The 25,957-nt window shown below is 33.4% G+C and overlaps 1 protein-coding gene across 1 annotated transcript in view; it reads left to right on the top strand.

Annotated features, from left to right (window-relative positions):
• Positions 1 to 2,207: 2,207 nt before the first annotated feature.
• The window catches only part of LOC150103361 (guanine nucleotide-binding protein G(o) subunit alpha), a 147,855-nt gene continuing 124,105 nt past the window's right edge, over positions 2,208 to 25,957 (top strand). The window contains exons 1-2 of the mRNA XM_090397356.1: positions 2,208 to 3,002; positions 3,336 to 3,378. Of these exons, the coding sequence (XP_090253482.1) occupies positions 2,885 to 3,002; positions 3,336 to 3,378 (161 nt within the window). The 5' untranslated portion in view covers positions 2,208 to 2,884. The remainder of the gene's footprint in view (positions 3,003 to 3,335; positions 3,379 to 25,957) is intronic.

The following is a 25,957-nucleotide window of genomic DNA, read 5'->3' as shown; positions in this document are numbered from 1 at the left end:
GAGAGAAGATGCGCCTTGGACAATGTTGTATGCAGATGACATCTTGCTGTGTGCAGATTCAAGAGATGGAGCGGGAACTAAACTGGAAAGATGGAGAAAAGTACTGGAAGAGAGAGAGGTATGAGACTGAGCAGAAGACAGAGTATATGTGTTGCACAGTGGGCGGCGGCCAGGAGACAGACCTGGAGCTGGAAGAAAATGTCATCAGGAAGGTGATGGACTTTAGATACTTAGGTTCAACAGTGGAAGAAGATGGAGGAGCTGAGAAGGAAGTGGGAGGCAGGATATAAGCGGGTTGGAGGAACTGGAGGGAGATGGCTGGAGTGTTATGCGATAAGAGGATGCCGATCAATCTGAAAGGCAAAATCTATAGGACAGTAGTGAGACCAGCTATGACATATGCTATAGAAACTGTGGCCCTGAGGAAAAATAACATCAGCAGGATGGAAGTAGCAGAGATGAGAATGCTTAGGTGGATGTGCGGTGTGACCAGAAAGGATCGTCTGAGAAATGACCGTGTGAGGGGAACAGTGAAAGTTACGAACTTAGGAGCGAAAATACAGGAGGCAAGGTTGAGATGGTTTGGTCATGTGATGAGGAGGGAGGACGAATATGTGGGAGGAAGGGTCATGCAGATGGATGTGCAAGGAAGGAGGAAGCGTGGGCGGCCAAATAAGAGATGGAGGAAGCTCGTAAAAGAGGACTTGAGGAAGAAGAACTTGGATGTGGTGACAGCCCAAGACAGGAGGATGTGGAGGAGACTCATCATCAACAGTGACCCCCACTTAAGTGGGAGAAGCTGCAGAAGAAGACTCTGTGAATAAGTACTTGAGCAATAATCAGTATAATTTAAGGATGAATATCCATTTTTTATCTTTATTATTATTATTAAAAATAATAATATTACTATTAAACAATTTAGAGTTTAATTTTAATTTTTATCACTCTAAAAAAAAGCCAAAAAAAAAAAAGATAATCAAATAAGTAAAATAAATTTCGATATAGTATTACGTGTAAATAGATATTATTTTAATGTCAATCATTATTTAAAATAAATAACGCATTTTTTATTTTGGAAAACAAGTATATTATAATATAATTTGTGACAGAAACATGAATAATATTAATTCCATATTAATACAGAATAAAAATGAAATATCCGGTGAATAAATTACTACCTGATATCTATAGCTGTATTATGATTGATTTAAGGCTGTTCGGTAGTTTTTTTTTTTTTATATCAGAATTATTACTAAACACACAGGTGTATAGTTTCCTCCATAGGGTAATTGTTTTTGTGGTATTAATTACCCTATGGAGGAAACAAAACACAGAGAAGTAAAGTCAATTTTTGGAATGCATTTCTAGATTCTTGGAAGATATTAACAGAGTCAGCTATAGTACGAGATGTAAATATAAGGACCATAACTTAGACTGTGATCGTTCACAGTCTAAGTTTCTGGGGCGTTAGTGCATTACCTAAAATAGGATAATCATCAATTTGCATTATGGAGCACTTTACCTACAAGTGACCTCTTCACTTTAGTTGAATGCTGCAAAAATACCATATTTTTAAAATTAATGTAACTAGAAATATTAACTCAAAATAAAAAAAAAAATTACGTATATACTTAACAAGAGATAAATATTTTTATTTTTTGTATAAGTACTATAGAAAATATAAAAAAAAATTCTGAATACTTGTTATTAAAATTTTCGTGATACTATTACTTTGCATGTTGTATAACAGAGCAACATTTGAGACGAAGTCTTTGACATACGATTAATGAGTTCGTTTTCTGGGTCAGAATCCTTTCATCTCCAGCATCTGATGTTGATAAATATTTAAAAAATATGACGAAGAAAATAAACATTCTACATCATATAACAGTGTACAATAAATAATATTTTTCCCCGTCTTTATATTTACTTTATGTATGTGTGCATGACTTGTCTGTATTCTTATGCAACATGCTCTCTCTCTCTCTCTCTTTTTAATCATTTACCATAAGGGTCGACCCACCTTAAATTTCCTCTTACTGTAAATAACACCGTTGCTCAGAAGTGCGTGGTAATGGTTCGTACCTTTAACTTCACGCACGGTGAGGGAGCAGATGTTAGGCGTGGCGGTAGTGTAGCGTTGAATAGGATAACAAAGCTGCCGTAGTCTTCCTGTGGCAAGTCAGTCCATTGCTATCGACGGACAGTGTGTGCGGCAGAGACGCGCTTTAACTGCCGTCCCGGCATATCGTTCGTCCGTCACTTTTGGAACACGTCATATAAACTCGTGCCACCAGATCTGTTCTTTTTTCCCCCACCCCTAAATTCCTTTTGTAAAAAAAAGTGCATAATTATTATCACGTAACCGACGGAGCCCCTTCCCCTGTCGACAAGTTTCTAAAACACAGGGCGACGTGACTTTGACAACCCCTTCGCCGTGACATTTTTAAACTGACACAAAATGGCGGCATCTTGACGTCATCAACCCGTGAGTCTTCATGATGCGGAACTATGGCAACCGTAAACTGGGGACGCCATTCTGAGTGGTGATTGGTGGAAGCCGATCGCGACTACTTCTCTTTATCATAGCCTTGTGCAGTGTGGTCGGCTTGGAAAGTAGTGGCACTGTGACAGCGTTTCTTGTGGGGGGAATCGAAAAAAAAAAAAAAAAAACACGAAAAAAAAATCTTTCGGTATCAACAACAAGCAAGGATTCTTTTCCATTCCAGTGAGGATTGTATATTCTTGCACTCAGTGTTGGACGTGTGATTCTTGACTTGCCGAAGGTGCAGCCACTATAGTTCTGTTTAAAGATTCCCCCTTTTCCATTTGTGCGGAGTGTGACAGCAGTAAGCACGGGAAATCAGCCTGTTCTGTCGCAGCAATGGGCTGTGCCATGAGTGCCGAAGAAAGGGCCGCTTTGGCCAGAAGCAAGCAGATTGAGAAGAATCTCAAAGAAGATGGAATACAAGCTGCAAAGGATATAAAACTATTGCTGCTGGGTAAGTACATTTGCTTCGCTTTTGTACGCCATATTTAGTGTTACCACCGCTATGGTACGCTACCTAAGCCTCGGTCCATCTTTCCAGCCATTCAAAACGTTGCAAAGTGGCCGAGGTGTTCCGGATATTCTTCATCTATTTTCGATAGAGTTTCTTTCTCGGCAGCTGATGGTCATTAAGGAATGGACCGAAAGTCTTTGACATGCCCTTATTTTCCCTCATTCTTTTTTATCCCTACCCATCACAAAAATCATGATGTGTGTACCAATGCTACCGGCATTTGCGATCATTACTTTTTTTTTTTTCTCATGTAGTTTTTATGTTCCTTTACAGGTGCCGGAGAATCTGGAAAAAGCACGATAGTGAAACAGATGAAGTAAGTACTTTCTTTATTTCCAAGTTCTTTTAAAAAATTAAGTCGAGTTTTATCTGTTGAACGCAGACCTTGACCAAGCTATCGGGGCAGCCATGTCAAATGGGTGTGGCCATCATTGCACACACACACACACACACACACACACACACACACACACACACATACTACACGCGCACACCAATATTAAATGAGACATTTTTGGACCTGGTTAAACCTTTACCTGTCCTCCTTTTTAATAGTTACCGATTATTCACGAGCATTAATATAACGAGTGTTATATACAGGAACACCACACATGCATATTAAGTCAGCTCACATGAAGTGTCATTCTCGCTTTGAAGCCATTGACTTCGTATACATCATCGTATTCATTCGGATGTATGATGCAAAATATATATAGTTTTTAAAAGCTCTTAGAAACAGGTTAAATTATCTTTCGTTTAGTTTCTAGGGAAGTTTAGAATAGTTTATTTTTAACATCAGTCACTTGCAAACAGCCAACTCTCTCTCTTTCCCGTTTCCATTTGCAAATAGGAAATCGATAGACGCATCAGTGGTCGCCATTTTGCCGGGCCACGCGCAAGTGTGTGTGCGTGCGTGCGTCTGTGTGTGTGTGTGTGGCTTGCCGGCAAAGCGAAGCTGTATGTGAGGAAAACGAACTGCTCACTAACGGTTTTTAATCTGTAAATTACAAATTCCCAAACGGAGATTAAAAAAAAACTGCCAAAAAAGTGTGTGTGGACCATTGTTGAAACTCTCCATCTAGTATTCAACTATTATTGTAATTCATAATTCGAAAACAAATGCCATCCTACTAGCCATTTACCTTTGATACCAATAATGTCATATATATATATATTTTTTAATTTTTTTAGAATTATTTAGCTTAAAGAATGTATATTTCACAGAAGCGTTTATACGTTAGAAATATAATTTTATTTTATACAAATAAATAACTTTTGTAAAATATCTTATTTATTTTAATGTGTAATTGTACTTCAATGAAATACACAAGAAAATTTTTATAATATTCCTAATCCATATAGAAAGCGATATTATTTGCTATTGCTGTTACCCTCCTGCCATGATCAGAATTTTAATACTTAAAAATGAATAAATAGTATATAGTATATAGAGTAATTATAGTATATATATATATATATAGAGTAATTATAGTATATATAGTATAGTAATTATAGTATATATAGTATAGTAATTATAGTATATAGTATATATAGTATAGTAATTATAGTATATAGTATATATAGTATAGTAATTATAGTATATAGTATATATAGTATAGTAATTATAGTATATAGTATATATAGTATAGTAATTAAAGTTACATTTCATCTACTTAAAAATGAATAAACTGAAAAGTATTTCTAACTCTTTTAGAGTGATTTTTCTTTTTTGGCCTTTGCGTATAGTAACTAACTACAAGACTTATTTTTTCCACATTGAGAGGAATAATTCCACAGAATATTTTAGTTTGCTTTACTTTGATTTTTTTTTATGAATTTTGCTTTGAGCTTTGTGTATCATATGAATTAAAAATATTTCTGCTGCCTATCCTGTGTTAACTTCTTTATGCAGAACATTATCTGTTACTTTTACTGTTTATACTGTCTGTGGATCTTTTGCAATAGTAATATTCCAATCACATTTTTTTTGGCAGAATATATATAATACTTGAGTTAGAATATATAGAATCCATCTATGAAAAATGAAATAAACTGAATGTGAGAATTGCAGAGGAATTTCCCTACTGAGTGTTCAAGGTAGTGTACCAAGTGATATTTATGCAAGCATACTTGAAAAGATCAGTTGTGGAAGGGAAAGCTGAGTTCAAGGCCGGATAGGAGGTATTTGGCTCAGAATTTTACATCGAGGCGAGTGGTCGAAAAATCGTGGGAACATAACACGGATCTGTGTTTAACTTTTATAGATCTGCAAGAAACATATGACAAGGTATCAGGAGGAAAAGTATTTACAATTATTTGGAACAAACTGGACGTTATACTCTATATTTAAGTCAGCAGTTAGAACTGAAGGAAGTACAAAAAGACGGTTTGATGTAAAATGAAGTAAGAGGCGGGGATGTACACAGTCTCCATAACCTACACAGACCACGATCTTTAGTAAAATTGTAATGAATTTAATATTTATAGGTGATGTTCTTAGTTCTGTATTCTGTTTACATCGTCCTTATCAATAAATCTGTTGCAAGTCGTCAGTTTTTTTTTTATCCCAATGAATAATTCCTCTGAGAAATCTGATTTAAAAATTAACAATAAAGACACACACTATGGAAATAGATAGAGAAAAAACATCAAATGCATTCTCGGTACCCAATACTGAACAGGTTTCACATTTTTAAGCATCGTTCGAGCGAAAATATCAAATTAAAGATGCAAACAGATACGAGTAAAATCAGTGAAGCAAATTTATATGAATGAAAGAGTTAAGACACGGAAATCAGCTAAACGACCAAGCTACCAATACAAAACAGTGTTTAAACTGATTTTAGCTTATGGATTTATATATATTAGAAGTAAGGCAGTTGATTCAAGATCAACCTATTTTCTCACAGATTTCTGTGAGAGTTTTGTGAGCAAAATTATGGAAGTTAACAGAAGCCATCAATGACAGAATGATATTAAAAATATTTAGGAAAGCACCTGACATTATAGCATTCAAGAATGTGGCTAGAATGGCAGGAAAAGATCCAAAAGAAGACCGAAATATAAAGTTCATACAGTCAAGAGTGCTTTGGAATATCGAAATTTAATATACATTCTTATTGTATACGTGATGGATATCAAGGAAATCAAAGTTATTTAAAGAAGCTTCTCGAAGTATGGATTCTTAAGACGTAATTGCTCTTAGAGTGGAGATTGTATCATGATTATGACAAGATTTAATGCGATAGTTTATAAGGTGGTTTAGGTTGTACTACAATAAATAATAAAAAAAAGATAGTGAAGAGGAGAGAGAGAGAGAGAGAGAGAGAGAGAGAGAGAGAGAGAGAGAGAGAGAGAGAGAGAGAGAGAGCTAAATTCCATATAATGAGTCCATTTTTTAAAGAATTAGGATGGAAAATATGGGTTGACCTTAATAAGTTAGTTATATTGATGTATGTAATTTTAAGAAAGAATGAAATACTTGTAGCTGAAAAATAAGTCAATTATATATTTATGAATAATGTTATATAATTTAGCCTTATTGTTGTTGCTGCTGTTGTGTGTGTGTGTGTGTGTGTGTGTGTGTGTGTGTGTGTGTGTGTGTGTGTGTGTGTGTGTGTGTGTGTGTGTGGAGAGTAAGTCTGCTGAGGACTGTAATTGTAGGACTTATTTTTCTTCTGATACTTGGGTTTCTTCTCACACAAACTGACTTTGAACACATTCGTAGTAGTTGTTAGATGTAAAGTTTTAAAGCATTGATTTCAGCAATTTGTGAGTTTACATTTATGTAGACGGACTTAAGTTTTCAGCCTGCAGGATAATAATAATAATAATAAACTGTTTTTAAACAGAAACACTGTCTATCAGATGTGAAAAATAGAAGATACAAAGAAAAAATAGCCCACATATTAGTTGATATTGCCCTTAAGTCATTAAATACTTCTGAATAATATTTAAGTTTTTTTGTTATCTTAAGAAACTGCTTTTTACTTCCGCTCAGCACTATTTGAAATGTTTAACACATTTCAAAGTTGAATGATTTTCAGTAAGAAATCCTCCGTTTGAATTTAATTCCTAATTCCTTTTGTTCCTAATTCCTAATTTAAGCCTTTTAATTTAGGAAATTAAAAATATAACACACCCGTAGTAGATTTTTTTTTGTATTATCTACTATCACTACTTCACAAAAACGGAAGCAGTACATATCAGAGAAGAGAATAATTGCTTACATGGGTGCTCTTAGCAGGAAGTTATTTAACATGGTTATTAACAGATAAGTGTCCCTTATCTATAAGAGGCAGAGTACAGATTGTAATGGTTAAATCGACTGTCACAAGTTGCGTATGGCTTCCCTGAAGTAAACACTTGGGATTGAAGAACAGTCCAACAACTTTGTTAAACACGAGAGCGCACACACTGTTCTTAATCTAACAGCTACAGTGGATATTGGTTGTTGCTAGAGGGCAACATTTGCTGATAATTTTCATCTAAATGAATAAATGTATACGCTAAACTTGATTGACACCTAAAGGTGTCAATCAAGTTTAGTGTATACATTTGATTCTCTTTTAAGCTACTATATTTTATTTTTTTATTGTCAGTATGCCAATTTTGTGATTTAAAAGAACAAACCGATAAACGACCAGCACCAGTAATTTTTTCTACAATGTTTTGATTTTTTTCTATTTTTTTCTAATATTAATTGTATACTTATAGTAATTAGAAATAGAATCATCAGTGATATTACTAGAAAAAATATACGAGAGAAAAAAATTTTAAATAGGCTAGTTAAACAAATATATTCATTTAATCCATTTAATTGCCTAAATGGGTTGTACAAGAAATAGATCTAAAATTAGATAAACTACACACGTAAAGGTACAATAGTTGTACAAGATTAAAACACGCCAATCTTTTAAGTTCCACAATATGGTGGACTATTATTGTTTTTCTGTTGACATAATTTTGTATAGTATACAACACTGTGGATATCAACAGCATCTACATTTTGTATATTGGTCAGTGAAGCAGTATTCTTCATTCTTCAATAGTTCAAAGGTGGATGACCAGATTTATGTTTAAAACTCTTTATAATTAACCGATTTGTGACTATTGTTTTACTAGAATTTGATCGATTCCAGACACATTTTTACAGATAAAGGAAAGCTTTAATCCTGAATCATGAACTGATGTATTAATTATTTTAAATAGGATAAGGGAAGTCTTGTAGTATGAATTCCGCTGGGCTTTTAAGAATTTTATGATTATACTGGTTAGGAACTAACGCATATCTTTCTATGTTAGGGGTTAATTGTTTGCCATATTCTTATATCTAGCCTAATATCTAATACCTTGCAACCATTGTTTTTGTGGAGATTAAGATTTTCGTCTTTTACAAATAACTTAGTATGATCTAGTTAGAAAACTAAATAGAATTCTCAGTTTCAGACATAATCATACTATCAAGCTTCAGTGTCAAGCCCCTGTTTACTAATATTCCTGTTGGAATCTATTCTTTTCAGATATTGCAGAATTTGTTCATTTTGGAACACTACATGTAGTTTAGAATCCTTCGTACACCGCCTGGATAGTAATGATGCTTCAATATTTCAGATTCGAAGTGGAAAAACATCTTATATGTACTTATTTTAAAGTATCAAATCATATTTTGGTATCTATTGAAAACCTATGAATACTGAAGGATACTTACTTGATCTGTCTAAATACCCCTGAAGCCAGAAATTTTGAAAATCTTGAATTCATTGCACATAAATCTACACATTTGAATGCCAAATTGCTTTATATAACGGACTCGAGAGGACAAGGGATGCGAATGAATATTTTTTTCCTATAAGAATCCGTATATGGAAAAGGTATCTCAACAATAGTACTTTGGTAACATAAATGAAAATGATAAAAAAAAAAAAACATATCAAACATCATTTAGATAGTTTGCCGTGTTGGCAGATGATTTATGTTCTTGATACTAACATCATATTCTGTAATATGTAATCTCGTATATGAAATTACAAATTACACCCGTGTGCAATTACAAATGCTCCGATAAAATTGTACCATGATATCGTCAACGATATACAAGAAAAAAAATCAGATTTCTGTGCCCGTGCTTTTGGACAAGTCTCTTGCAGTCGACCAAGAGGAAGACCCTGACTCATAGCAATGCCAACTTGGCTATATTTCTTCAATGATCAGAAATATGATTGCCATTTTATTGAAGCTGTTCTAATAAAGGCATTCTGTACATTGCTAAATAATGGCCGTAAAATATAAGTTCAATCCGGTTGTCCATCTTAGGTCTTTTAAGTGATAAGAGACAAGGTGTAATTAGTGTTAAGAAAATGCAGCAAATGGGTTTTATTACTATAGTACTAAACGCTAGTAAATACACTCCCTAGTACTAAGTTGGTCTGCTGGTATTTCATTTATTTTACATTAATTTTATGTGACTTCTATTCATAAATTGTTACAAATGTTTCGGACTTTAAGATGTAGGTTAGATAGCGGCCAAATATAGAACTTTATCAATCCCCTTTAGGACTCCATAAGCGGGGTTGTGGTAGTGGTGGTCTCAAAACAGATTGTGAAATTCATTCCCTACCAGGCCTTCACGAAACATCCTTGTTTACAGTGGGACTAAAAATCACAGCCTATTGGTTGGAGCGAGCAAACCTCTTCCACCCAACTAACCAACGTGGAATTTTGGTTGTATAACATCAACCTTTTTATTGAAACTGATCTAATTAAGACATTCTGCACATTACTAAATAATGGCTGTGTAAAATATAAGTTCGATCCGGTTGTCCATCTTAGATCTTTTAAGTGCAAGAAAATCTTATATTTAAGTGTGTGTGAGAGAGAGAGAAAGAGAGAGATTGTGTGTATCCCCTCAACAAAAAGGATGTGAGCATGTGAGCATACCGTGTGCAATTTTTGGATGTACTAAGAATATTAAGTAACCTGACGGAGAATTTGCCACTATTCGCGAACACTATAGGTGTTCGTGATGGAATTTAAACCCACGTCTTGTTTTTGCTAGAGATCTAAGTGCCATCTATTAGGCCATCCCGCCAAGCAAAAAAAAAAAAGAAAAAAAAAGACGTTTATATAGTTATATATCACTTGCTATTCCTTACGTAAGTAAAAAAAACAACAGTAAAAGTATTGTCGAAATTCTAGGACTTTCTAAGAAAAGCCCAACTCGAAGAGGATCTGGAAATTTCTAATGAACATCTAGAACAAAAATGATATTAAAGCAACTAATATAACCACAGGAAAAAACACACGAGATTATAAGATATAAGAACATAAGTTACTGGCATAACTCTGCTACTAGTAGGATCTTTCTTGTTGTTATATCAGTTGCTTTAATATCATTTTTGTTCTAGGCGTTATGAGAACTTTCCAGATCGCCCTCATGTATGTATATATATATATAGCGTAGAACTCGTACAATAATACGGGCTAGGAACACGAAATGGCCGTTAATTGACGCCATATGATCACTCCCAAAGGGTTCTGGGAGTGAAGCCTTCTGCTAGAAGAAGGCTGAATGCACCTGGCGAGGTTCGAACCCACAAACTTTTAACTAAAGAGCGGATACGCTAATCACTCGGCCAACTAGGCAGGAAATTAGTAAGAAGACAAGTTAATTGTAGCCATGTTGGTACCTTTAGAATTGACATGCCAGATTATCTTCATCCTCCAATCCCCCCAGAAAATAAATAACCTAATATTTTAAATAATATTTTTTTCAATAAGCAGACATAATAACTAAATTACCCTAACTTCTAGACAGTTAATTATATATCACAATTTAATTTTAATTATTTTCTGTAATATACATTTCAAATAAGATAATGTTATATGCTGTGTTATAAACAAAATTAAATTGCATTCTTTATTATTTAAAAATATAAATTTATATCTTAATCCATTTTTCCGTCTAAATTATTTTATTTTAATTTTAATACCTAATATACAACATTTATCAAATTATATAGTCTTAAAGCGTGACTACTGCAGTGAAGCACTTAGTTTAGGCTTAAAAATCCTAGCTGACAAAATTATTTGATCAATAACGCTGATTGGGAAGTCAAATTTTTGCCGGTAGGTGGTTGTTGACAATGTGATAAGAGAGTATAAACAGTCTACCGTTGTTATGGTATGAAAACGTCTGCCATGTTTTATAGTTATTTATAATTAGAAACATAAAAACATACAAATCTCCGCCCCTTCTTTCTCTCTCTTTCTCTCTAAATAATAATACACAATGAAAAATTCAGTTCATCGGTATCGTATGCTAACAATATTAACAATATTTCTCCATGCTTTTTTAATGATTTCAAAACTTATCCCATAACCAGACTTACCGTCGTGCATTCCAAAATTCTTTTAGACAGTCATCTGCGAATTATTTTATGTTTTTTTTTAATGTCCTTTTAGAAGTGGTGCAGTGTTAAAAAGGCGTTAGAGGATGTATTTATGTTCTAATCATATATTCCAATGTTTTAAATGTACTTGCTATTCTTATTATTAAGAAAAAAAAACAGTTTTACAATTTGCAACAGACGCACAAAATATATAAAAAATCGTTAATCTATTTTTAAATAACGATGGTGTTTTTGATTGGTTTCTGTTCAATGATATTGTGCAAATGACCTTCTAAGATTTCTTTTTTTAATTAAGGACTCTATAAAGTCACGCAAAAGAAAGAAATTGCGTTGTAAATGGACCTTCGGTAGTAATTGATGAATTAAAGATGTCATTTAAGTCGACTTAGTAATATAAGAAAGAACATGAACTTGAAGTTCTATGTTTGATTGCTTCTTGAGGTCGTTCTGTTTTATCCCTGACTTTAACTTAGGACTCCAATTCCGTGTTTTAGTTGAATCCATTGCACACGGCATTGGCAAACACCACATCGCCAGCGAATTCACAGCTCCGAAGGGGGAGTTGGCACTTAGCCAACAAGCTATGAAGTAATAACTAGGTTTCAATGGGTAAAGAAGGAAGCCTTTCAATGATGGCTGTTAAGGGAGAACCAATTTTCAACGTGTAGATTCTTTTGACATTCGTAAACATTGTAGGTCTATGTAGTCCAGCACTGTGGTAGCGAATTAGAAATGTCTGTCATTAACTTTAAAAAAAAAAACTCTTTGGAAATAATTTCCAGACTCTGAATGTTCTGAGTTGTTTTTTATAGGTCTAACTGTAAAAGAAGATATTTGAGGTATTTAAAACATTAACATAACATCCATGCCCATGCTGGATTCGAACCCGAAGCTTCATTAACCACTCGTGCAATTAGGGCCACATTTCCATATATAAGAAAATACTTTTAATAAATTAAGGATTGTAATCCATTGAAGAAAACAAACGATTTTCAGTTATCAATATCAGTATTTTATCAAATAAGCTCGACTTATGGATATATCGTAAGATACAATTACATATTTCTAATTCTGTTTCTAAGTCACCCTTGAAAACCATTCTCAATGATTCCACACACACACACACACACACACACACACACTTAGCAAAAAAAAACACATAAATAAAATGCAGCTTTCATTTTTAATTCCCAGCTATTTGCATTCGAGTTTCCTCGGTCCTTAGCTGTTTATTACTTTTTCTAACAAATATTTTCTGTTGTTCATCTATTTCTCTCCTTATTTCTTATCCACTTCTTACTTGATTTAGTTAAATAAGCTCTTTCCTCTTTCTGCGTAATCCTTTTCATTTTCACTTTATATCTTACATTGTCCTCTGTTTCTTAGATTCCGTGTTTTTGAGTTCAATGTGCAAAGACCGACATAAAATATGATTTATATAGCACCCGCTTACATTTGAGTGATACATCATTACAGATCACAAAATATTTCTGGTAGTCAATCCAATAAAATAATTCTGCTGCTAGATTTTGTGTGTGTCAGCTCATCTGTATAACATGTTAAAGAACCAAACATATTTAAATGTTTGGTTCTTTAATATGTTATACAGATAAAAAAAAAGAAAGATCGATTGAGGAATTTCAACTATTCTGCTCATCTGTTTTTTTTTTTTTTAAAAAACAACTTGAAGAAGTTCTTCACATCCTAGACCCGATTCAAAGCCAGACATTTTCAAACAAGGAGCATTATCCATACCGAATGAACTACAGAAACTCCGGAAAGAGCACTTTATTCCACTATAAGCATTATCAGATACCCAGATTAAAATCATATGTTCAGTTTATTTTCTGCGTAGAATTACATTATAACGGGGAACTTGTTCACATTAGATTTGAACACCTGTGCATTGTATTCCTTGGGAAACACATGGGAGGGAAGACTCATTCAGAATACAGCAGGAAGAGGAGGAGAAGGAGGAAGAGAAACTTGTTCTATGAGTAGGGAATTTGACTGTAAAAGGACGTTGGGTGTTGGCTTCACATGTTTAATAGATTTGGTAGAGAGAAAGGAGGGATTATTGACGATAGTTTTGATGAACACTTACCATGGAAAGATTTATAGAAGTTGCATGCAGATGTGATCTCTATCTAAATAAAAATATCCCAGGAAGATCAACATTATACAAATATTCGAATACCACTTTTTTATATTCAACATAAAATTATTTATTCAGTTAGTCCCCAAATGGGGTGCTTTATATTGCACATAACAAATAATATAATTTTCCTAAGTATTATTTTAGGGTTACTGAAAATGGTTTCACTGTTTTCAAAGGCTTTTGTTTTATGCATATGTTTCTCAATTGTAGTGATTATTAACGTAAAGTTAATTCTTTCGCTTGCTAGGTTAGCATGGTTCTGCCAATTGTGAATGACGCTCTTTAAACAAAGGCAGAAACATTGCTTGGTCTGTCCGAGCAATAAGCGTGATAGTTAACCGAATTTCAACCAAAATGAAACATATCACGTGCAATGTAGAAGAGATATTGAAATCGTTTTTGTACAACCTAAGTTTATAAGCTGAGATCAGAAAAGCTTCTTCCTGATATGTTACGAATTTGTATAGCAGTTTCTACGACTGTAGCATTTACTACTAGATTTGAAGAATGTGTAGGTAGTATTTAAGTCAAAGCTGTTTGCAGAGGCTGAAGAATCGCATGTGCCGTTTGAAAGACATTGAGTTTCAATTGACCTATGACATCAGGAACATAATAGCCCAGTCTGAATTGGTCTGAGTCGGCACTACATGGTTTTTGTCTTCGGTAATATAGGCAAACTGAACAGTAAATAAATGAATTTGAGATATTATATTATATACTTCTCAAATGTTTTTGCTAGGTTGATGCTAATTATAAAGAACTCAACCCACAATGATCTATTAGGAGATCAAAAACAACTTCAAGCTTTTATTAATCTATTTACAACTTTATTGTTCAAACATCCTACATATTACTTTTTGCATTGTTTTACTATATCCAGTTTCTTAATAAAAATGAGTCTATAACTAATCATCTTTTTTTCAGTATTTTGTGTCTGTTGGTTTAGAGTCATTTATTAATTTTATGAAAAGGAAACCCAAATAACATTCATGTGTAAATAATTTATGGTATAATCATTATATATTAGCAAAATAAATATATAAAAAGATATATTTTATGAAAAGTAACGAAATAACAAAAATACTAATAATAATTCCCTTAGTGATAATATTTAAATAAAGAGGTTTGAATTAAACCATAAAAGTTTTATCATAATAAAAATATAAATAGGGCATCACTAGAAATGTAAGTATATATATATATATATATAAGTTAACTATATAAGTTAATTGTTTCCTGGAACAATTTGAGGTATCAATAAAACCAAATGTTAATTACATCAATATTACATTTACGCATAATATAATATAAATATATTTATTATATATTAAAATGCAACAATTCTATGATTATTGTATAAATATTATACAACTATACAGGCGCTATACGCTATGCAATACTTACCATAATATATGCAATACTTACCATAATATATGCAATACTCACCATAATATATATATATATACAATATAGATACAATTATGAAATAGAAAGGATAATAAATATTAATTTTTATTCAATAGTCCAGGAACTTCTGAAACTTTATAAATTTGAAATTCATTATGTGCTAAGAAAATATAAGCTGCTGAGTTGCCTTGGTATTTTTCAAGCTACTTTAAAATCTCCCAGTTCCATACATTCGCTTTTTAATGTGTGATTTTAAATAAGGTTCCGACTGGTAATATTATAATAAATATTTTATAATAATAATAAAATATTAGCAATGTTGTTTACGCATGTGTGGGCAAATAGCAAGTAAATTAACTTTATAGCCACTAGAGGCGAGATCAGTGTAGCTATTTTTATGAGCTATTTTCAAAGAAATTGACTAAGGGAGGGCAGAGCGGGATCCATGACGATACTACAAAATGTTTTGGATATTTTTCAGCTGCACATGAAATAATTAACAAGAACAGTGAATCTGAAAAATCAGAAATGTCTCTGGGAGAATGAGACTTAATTAAAAGACTTAATGTATCACCACAAGTAACAGATTTTTGAAATCGAAGTAATGTTATTTGATCATGATGTCTGAAATTTTGAGGATGACATTTTTTAAACTAGTTTTGAAAAGCTTAGTTTTTTTTTAATTTATTTTTTATAAAACTAGGGTTATAGTAATGAGAGAGTGATGTGAATTAGCCATTTAAGGTGTATCTGGGAAGAATTGCATAGTAGTATTTCATCTTGTTAGCAATTTCTTTAGGTAAGAAATAAGTTTTTCTAATAATTTGTGTATTTATCTTTTTGTGTAGTTAATACGGTGTCTATTTGTGATCAAACAAAGTATAGTCTTTTGAAATATTATCCTGTTTTATAATTTCTTTGGTTCATTATAAGGATATTATAACGGTAGCGTTGTCCTTATTCATCTTAGTTATAATAATATTTTTGTTATATAAATATATGAGCTATTAAATAATCTTGAAGAATATTAGTTTTACGAGTTTTCACTTTCGTTAGGATGCTGGACACATCTAAATGATATTAGCAGTGAGGTAGACCATAGATTACGTAGATTACACAATTGGTTCAAATCCTATCTGGGATGTGAAGAACCTTTATAAGTCTTAGGTGCTTCGGCCGTAACTCCAAATAAACCCCGTTCACAGTTCACCATAATTTAAAATTCCGACACTCGTTTGACTATTTAGTTGCTATTTGTGTTAATAGTAATCATTCACAACACCGATCAGGATAAACTAAACTATGGATTTACGTTTTCTGATAATTTTCCAGATTTAAACATAACATTATAGCAAAGCATATAGTGAAAACAGTTCTGTGTAACAAAAAATACAATTCTCTGCTCTCTGGGGGTTAGAGACGAGGTAACGTCTGGCCGAAAGTGCGTTTGAAATGGAATTTCTTAACTTTTGGATAAATTAAATGCTGGTTAAGAGAAGATAGAAGGAATTTTTTCATTACTGTTGACGGTAGCATCTCAGGTTTCTAACAGCTTCTCTGTATAATACTGTGTTTTTGAACATCTGACGTTATGTTCTTTGACGCGTTGTCTTCTACACCTGAATTCCTACAATAATAGTAGTGTATGCATTTTTACGTTCTTCAGACAAATATTCTGTCTTTAAGTTCTGATCATTGTAGAAAGAGAATGAAATAACCATATGTCTTTCATATGCATGCTAGTTCTAAAGTGAGTAGAAAAAGATGTGCATTCAAACAGGCAAATCTGAAGCGTTCTGTAAAGAAAAATGGAGTCTTTCGGTTACACATTTATGAGTGTACCAAGTGATACATGGGCTTGGAAGTAAAACTGTCTTGTGCAGGTGTAAAGAAGTGGTAACACCTTCCTTGAAGAACATAAGAAATATATACTTACTATCATTATGGAAAATCACGTCAAACAGATTATGTTTGGATATCCTTTCACGCAGTGTTCAGATAGAAGAAAAAAAATACTAAATAAAGGACATTAAAATCTGATAATGTATTTTAGAGTAGTATATTCAAGCATTAATTTACTTAAAATTTGAGAGACTATAATACTGGCATCGCTGTCTCTGGATTCAGAGGAGTTTGGCTCTGGCTTTCTCTTTTGATGGTCTTATACCATTGAATTGTTTTTCACTGCATACTTCTATGTAGTGTCTTATGCTTCTAAAAAGTGCTTTTGTGTTCCAAATACTTCTGGTATAATACAGAAAAATATCAGCAAATATAGTACACGCATAATTTATTTTGTTCTAATATATTATAAGATAATATTCTTTAAAAAGTAACATGAATCATCAACATTACTTGCACTACATATATTCTTATCATGTCTGCTTTAAGGCAGTGTTTTTCGAGTAGCACGATTAGGAAATGAAGTTCTTTCTTGATTAAAAACCTTCTTATCTAATAAACGAACGGGCTAGCACAGAAATAGCTGACGAAATATAAAACATTTCTCCAGCTGGTTATCCAAATCGAACCTAGAAGTCTTTCGTCTGTTGGTCTAGTATTGTCAAAACCACCATAAACCCTAAAGGCTTTTTCTTTGCTATTATTATTATTATTATTATTATTATTATTATTATTATTATTATTATTATTATTATTATTATTAAGAGAGACCTCCAGGGAGTCAGACTCATCGAGGGAGGCGACATACTACACACACCAGCTATCATACTTATTCTTGAATTCATTCACACTGCTTGCACTCACAACATCCAATAGCAATCCATTCCAATCACGCCCCGCCCTCTGAGAGAAAAATCTAGCCCTCACACTCTTCTTGGCGGCCTTCATTCTCAGCTTCCAATGATGGCCTCTCGTCCTTCCCCCCCCCTCAATAAATTGAAACATTCCATCAATTGAAATCCAAATTCTCTATCTGTCTTCATAATCAGTGTTCCACAATCCTGATATCATTTTTAACGCTCTCCTTTGTACCTTCTCCAATATATCAGAATCACAACAGCAACAAGGAGACTAGACCCGCACACAATAGTCCAAGTGAGGTCTTATTAAGGCATTGTAAAGAGGCAAAATAACATCCTTATCTTTACATGTGAACGTTCGTTTCATCATTGCAATCACCTTTTGAGTTGTTTTTGCTATCTTTGCTAAATGGCTCCTGAACTTCAACTTCCTACCTATTAAAACTCCAAGATCCCTAGCCTCATCAGTTTCTTCTAGTCTAATCCCACCAATATAATACGACATATTACGACATTATGAATTCCAATCATTACAGTAATTATTTAATGTAAATGTAACTGTTCTCTTCATATTCAGGTTTAAATGTTTTTTTAAATAATATTAGATTACAATGTTTCCAGATGCAAAACATAATTCAGATATTTCAAAATGCTCTGATTTCAATAGGTAGTACTATTATTCTAGACATTTTCTTATTATCATCATCTTCAGAGCTTTATGAAGTCAGAAAAATTGCGATATCATTACGTCATATACAATATTTGTAAAAAAAATTCGTTCACTGTTTCGGCACTTACCACACTCTCAGGCAATGCATTATACTCACCCACGACTCTCTAAGCAAAATACCTGCTCCTACTCCTTTTCGCACACATTTCGTATACAATTTCTACGAATAACCTCTTATTGTGTCCTTGTATCTCAACACTTTATTAAAAATCTCTTCTGCGTTAATCTTAGAAACCACCCTTTCTCAGTAATCTCCTATTCAACAGACTCTGCAGATGGAATTCCTTCAGTCTTCTTCATGCATTTCACACATATGATAACATCTCAGTCACTCTTCTTAAAACTCCTTCGAAAATGTCTTCATCTTTGAAACGAGATGTCCGGTTGATCAAATATGTATGATGGAACTATCACATTAATTTCTAAATGCCCCCCCCTTCTTATTATCATTATTAGAGCCTCTACGGCCGAGTCGGTAACGACTACTACCTTTGATAGGAAAGATCTGGAATCGAATCTAGGAGACAAGAACCTTCACAAAGACTTTTTAAATGAAAATGAGTTAGCTGCTGCAATTTTGAGATGCCCAGTTTTTTTTTCACTTTAAAATTGTGGTGTTTCTTCTTCCCACAAGAAAGACAAACCTGCCAACCAACACACGCAATTGAGACTTCGTAGGTTTCTATGAAGCCAGGTTACTTAGATGTAATATCGAGCCTAACACGAAGAAACTCGAAATGGGCTTTTATTATTGATAAACCTCAATGGAGTCAATACATTATTACAGATGATCTCATTTAAATTGAAAACATCCATTATACTGAACCTTACTCATTAATAAACACATTTTGGAAATGCATTCCACTTGTCTTCCACTTTCTTGAAAAATATCTACTCTTCACTACATCATTATACAACTTCCAGGGATGACTGTTTGATCCTGTCCTCTACTCTCTCTCTCTCTTAAGTTGGTGAGAATAAAATCCTCACCAACTTAAGAGCGTTTATCGTATTACCTCCTTTCTATCAGTCCATTAAATTGTGCAATTTATATTTCCTCAACCTCTCGTCTACTAACATTACAGAGTTCTGATACAGCCTTAGAAACTCATCTCTGGATAGTTTCCGCGTTACACTAGAATGAATGTGATCAAATATACATATAACAATTCATTTGTGGTCTAGCTAATGCTACTTACAAATGCACAAACCAACTTTTTATCTCTATTAGCCGGTATATTCTTTAACATTGCAGTAATGTTTTGTGTAATGTTTCCAACTCTTGCAATGTCCCCTTGGAACTTTTGATCTCTGTTGACTCTTAGAGGTCTGAAGTTCAAAGGTCATATGACAAGTTCATTTCTCCAAGATTTGAATATTATGTACCTCCTGGAGCATCTGCCAATAAAGTGCATGCGTAACTCTAGAATATAATATTAAATTTCGCTTTTGGGGTTACTGATTAATGTATTTTTATGCTACTTCTACATATTTTGGCAGACAATTAGTCTGCTCTGGTCTATAATACATTCTATTATATATCATTTAATAATAAAAAAAGTGTTCGCTAAAGGTATATTATCAGCTTTTTGATCCATTTTGTCTTTCCTTCTGTTGCTATACATACTCGTATTCAAAGCCTCTGGTTGAATGAATTTAATTAAAATTCAGTATTTGGAATCCTTACAAAACTCTGTTGAACTGCCTTAAGTTTCGATTCAATTAGATTCATTGCACTGATCACAGTTTTTGATAATGTTTCGAAGTTATAAAAGCAATAATAAATCAACTCTACATGGATAGAATTGAATATAATTTGGGATTTACGATGTCCGCTAAAGTATGTGCAGCCATTTTAATACAACGACTTTTATTGCCAAAGCATTCTCAATGAGAATATGCCACTAAAATGAGATCATCGTAGTGGCATAATGAACTTAGAGATGCTCTGATAATCTACGAGGTTTCTGTACAAGAATTCGGTTCTGAATTTATGTGAATGATTGTCTGATCGCCTTCTTACTTTTTTTGATTAGTAAATTTTTGATTGATGAAACCGAATAACGGCTCTATACAATCGCATATTCTATAGATTTCGAAATTCTGATATTCTTCTTGATATTTTTGTTATTATAGTTAACTACTATTGTCTCATTTCTATTATTACTTTGAAAGATCAGAATATTAATATTATGCTACCTTCCCTGCCTTTTGAAATAATTCTTTTTTAGTTATTCAGTTAATAAATATTATTTCCACTCGCTGTTGTTTTCCTATATTACTTTGCAACAATGCAGTAGAACCGTCTTTACAGGGTCGGGAAGTGGTACAAGATGGGTTATAGATAAACGTTTGTTCCTTGAGTGTGATTTCAATTTTAAAATCGTTTTGATGAAATATTTTAATTAGAAAATATATAATGTTTATTGACAACTGCATATACTTATTTTCTAACTATTTCATTTATTATATATAAAATTATTTTATTGTACATTCTTCTTCTTCATGTAGCTTCCTCAGAGAGAGGGTGCAGCACTATGTTCTTCCAGTTCTCGCTGTTGGTGGCTTTCCTTTTTGTTTCTGCATAACCATTTGATCCTGTCCATGATCTTATATCTTCAAGCCATGTCCTTCGTTTTTTGCCTCCTCGATCCTTTTCCCATAATTTTCCCTTCTAAAACTGTTAGTATCCTCTGTCCTGCTGAACCTCTCATTGCATGTCCCGCCAATCTCATCTTTCTCTCGATCATTTCCTGTAATAAAGATCTCTGTGTTCTCATTCTCTGTAGGACATCTGTATTTGTCACATGTTCTGTCCATGGGATTTTCAGAGCTCTCCTATAGCACCACAATTCAAAGGCCTTACTCTCTACTTGAATATCCAGGTCTCACGTCCATATGTGAAAATTGGCCACACTGATGTTCTTATCATCCTTTTCTTTGTCTCGATACTCACAAAACTTCTGAGAAGATCTTTATTTTTAAAGAATGCATCTTTAGCTATGGCCATTCTTATTTTTATTTCTTTATCTTGCTTTTCATCTGCAGTAAAGTAGGTGCTTAAATATTTGTATGTTCCATTTTCATATTGTTTATGAATATTTCTGGCTCGGATCTGTTTTCATTTGAGATTTTCGTAAATGTGGTCTTTTTGTTGCATTTGTATCTCATTCACACTCTTTACCTTCTTCAGTTAGTATCTGCAGTAATTTGATTAATTTGTTTCTGTTTTCTGCTATTAGAATTGTATATTTATTGTATATTACAATTCATTTATTGAAAGGCTGACTAATACGAATGGCTTTAATATGAAGGTTAGATTATTGGAATGACAGAACCAACTAAAGTTATGAAGCCAGTATTATTGTGTCAGTTACTTTTATGTGTATGTGTTATTTATGCCTGGTTTTCGGGATGAAAACCCTAAATTTCTAGGAGGAGAAAACCTTACCCTCCTCTACATGAAACCAACAAACTATTGATCATTTGTAAAGCCATCGTAAAATTCCTCTCATCCTAGAAAGGATTGGAACCTAGGTATTTCTAACCGAAGGACAAATGTCATGAATGCGCTATCATAACATGTAGATAAATGATAAAACTCAGATATAAGCGGTCATGAAGATGACATTATAGGATCAAGTGACGTTTTTGATAGCGTGTTATACTCAACTTACATTACATAGCACTGATAAAACTGCATATAGTTGCATCACGCGCACATTTTGATACGCTGATAAAAAAAAAAAACCGGTATTACAATCTACGGAGCTAAGATTAGGCTCAGAACAAACCTCACTTCGTAGGCTACACAATGATTTTGTTTGAAAAGAAATATCACTAGTTTCAAGATGAGAATGTTTAGAATAAAACCGAGGGATATTATATTAATTTAATATCATCTTTGAAGCTGTTAATATCATCAGTTACGTAATCTTTTGATATGTTAGCCAATATTTTGAGCAGTGACATCATTATTGATTTCTAACTATTGAAGTGCGATGTATTAATTTACTGCTTGTAATTTAAATATGACTAAGAATATTTTAAAATTCTGATAATGATTACCATTATTTTTGTTATTAGATTACCAGAATATATTTTAGATTCAAAGGATTTAAACGGATTGTGTATTGTAGTTTCCATAGGCATCTCCTGATACGCGCTTACTTAGTAATATCTAAAATCCTTAACTTGAAAGAAAGTCCAAACCTCCTGGTAGCTTCATATTATTTGTTAGTAAAGGTATGCACTGTAACGCTATCGAGAGAGCTTTTAGAATTCATGCGCATGCGCTAAACAGATGTTATGGATTCATGTTTTTTAACATATAAATAATTATTAGAATAGCTTCATGAATTGCAACCGAGAATATCTAAATATTTTTTTGTTAATGCGTTTGTGTATTTGTACACTACGCGAATCGAATGTTGCATTTTTCCTCAAGATATTTCATCGCTTTATTGCTTTTGGCGAATCGAATTTGTATCATTTAAAATTTGTTTGCGATAGGTATATGCGAATTTAATGTAAGAAAAAAAAAAAAAGGAAACGGTTGATCAGATTGCAAACTAAGTCACCCAGCGATGTACCTGGAAATATACGGCTATTTTTACGGCCAGCTACCGTCCTGATAGGGCTAGCGACGTCACGCGTCTCTCAACCTTTGACATTTCCGTAATGTGAAGATACTCCGGGCTTACCATGGTAACGAGGTAGAGAGCAGGAGAGGTTTATCTGCAACGATAAAGCATGATCGGCATGCATACACGCACACATACATACACAACACACACACACACACACACACATAGAGGTAACCGAATACCGTTCTTACATTGCTTATCTCCTCTTGACAGGAATTTAGCAGCTCATGGAGGCAGTAACCTTTCAATAAGAAAGATGTAATGACACTCTACAAGCCCAGCAATTACATCTTTTAAAGATCTGATTCTCTTAAGATATACTTACTCCAACAATTGCACAAATTCGGGACACTTCTGTGCTTGTTGACAATTATTATCATGTTTAACATTGTAATATTTGCGAATTTTCATTAAATATCTTTGATGCAGAACATGCTGCTGTACATACATTAACAATGTACAGCAGCATGTTCTGCATTTATTAAAAATGAGTTCATTTACAAAACAAATGCCTTTTTTTGTTGAAGTCTGACGTGTTGATAATCAAATGAGCAGCTAAAGGAGTTAAATTATATACCTCTATATCTCTGTATTAAGATAATCTTTATCATTTTTTCCTGCTATTTGTTTCCCTACGTCTCAATGAACTTTATGTATGTTTTTTATGCTCCTACTCATGAAACGCTGTAAATCTATCGTAAGTTAAACGGCAGATGGTAAAAGGGTTACATAATCAAGCAACCTTAATAAAGGAAGCAAACACGGTCTTTTGCAAGAACTTCAGTTCTCCAATAGCAAGGTAATGGGTTCATACCGGGCAAAGACAATCGTCAAATATCCAAGCTATCTTGGGATACGAATTGGTAATATGTTTTGTTTGATGACTTATTACGCTATACACTCAGCCAATCAGGCCAGCATCTATAAATGTTGGTTAACTGAAGCTGATTTAGCATGTCTCATAAGGAGATAGTAGGGTTTGTTCTCCAGGAGAATTTTCCGTCCGATAAAAAAACTAGCTACAACAGCACATGCAAATAAACAAACGTAATACACTGGACTCATAACCTCCATTGCTTCAGCCGTTCCCAAACAACCCGGTCCAACCTGTTTTTTCACGTAATAAACCATCTATTTATATGAACGTTTTATTCACTTTAATATAAAGTTAATAAAATAAATAATCTTAATATATATAAAGTTCAAATGAGGTCTCTTTTTTCGGGCTACACACGCACACCAACGTTTTAATCAATCCTGCGAAATTTTAGGGATATTTTTAAGTTTTGTTGTTGAATATGACCTAGACTACTTCATTATTTTAGCCAATAAATTACAGCGATGTATTGTTGAAGAAGAAAAATACCAGGAATACAACCTTTTAACACTTCCATTGCCAAGCTAAAAATTGGAATTTCGTGTGGTGGCCAAATTTTTTTATTTTTTATTTAGTTAGCGACGTCCACGCGATAACGCGTGATCGGCCGTTTGGTGAGAACTGGCATCACGCGTATCGTTCATTGCCAAGCTGAAAATTGGAATTTCGTGTGGTGACTAAATTTTTTTTATTTAGTTAGCGACGTCAACGCGATAACGCGTGATCGGCCGCTTGCTGAGAACTCGCATCGCGCGATATCGCGTGATTGGCAATGAACATGTTAAAGTACATATTTTTGTGTGAATGTTTTTATATTAAAACCAATAACAGAAATGAGTCAGGTGATGCATCAACCTTGGACAGTGTGAGGGCGTGTGTGTGTGTGTGTGTGTGTGTGTGTGTGTGTGTGTGTGTGTGTGTGTGTGTGTGTGTGTGTGTGTGTGTGTGTGTGTGTGTGTGTGTGTGTGTGTGTGTGTGTGAGTCTAGACATATTTTTCCTCCCCTCTGTATTCATTAATGAGTCAGATGATGTAAGTCTGCTGTTTCACACATGGGCATTTATATTAGTGTGCACCAGGGCGAGTAGCAGTAATATTCTCTACATATATGCTGTGGTGAGGAAAGTACTTTCTAAAGCAGCGTTAAAACAAGTATATAATATAATACTTTGGCTTATAATACCTTATAATACTTTAGCTATAATGGGAATGAAATATTTTTTATTAATTTATACATATTATTGTAAACTCACCCTGTTCGAAGAACCACTATTTCAGCTAGTAATCGTATATTGTTATGCAGTTTCAACGACTTAGTAACAGTTATTTTAGATCTAACCTCTCTTGGTTCACTAAAAGGTTTTTTTTTATATGAATCACCCTATCAGACATTAATACCTTAGATGAGTTCAGGGTTATATAATGAGGAAAAGATTAAACCTGGAACTTTTTAAAGCTATTTTAGTCCATCACCAGTGGGATACGTACCCACAATTTATTTGATGGAGATTGAAAATGATATTAACTTGGCCAACCAGGTCAGAAAGATTTTGTTGATTTTCTTTTAATTAACTGAAAAATATGGATTATTTTCATTCCCGAAGAAAATATATTTTCTTCTGAAACAGTGATCCAAATTGGATTTTGGTGACACCACATTTTTCGAAAAAAGTAAGTCAACAAATGCTTCGATAAATTCCTCTCTGGTCCGATACGATTTTAACCATCTTTCTACTCCAATTGCGAGATAGGTATCGTATTCCACTGCACTACGGAGACATCCAACGATATTCTGAAATTAACAAAGAACACGATCGACAGTAAACACACCCACCTATCCCCAAGAAGAAAAGAGAGTACCTAGATATTTTATGTCACTTGCAGCAGAAATTTAGAAATTAATAT

The sequence above is a fragment of the Typopeltis vanoorti genome, chromosome 9 (genome assembly GCF_054136105.1).
Source record: "Typopeltis vanoorti isolate ZY-2024b chromosome 9, IOZ_Tvanoo_1.0, whole genome shotgun sequence".
Classification (NCBI taxonomy): domain Eukaryota; kingdom Metazoa; phylum Arthropoda; class Arachnida; order Uropygi; family Thelyphonidae; genus Typopeltis; species Typopeltis vanoorti.
Note: the sequence above shows the minus strand (reverse complement) of the source record. Positions and strands in the feature narration are given on the sequence as shown.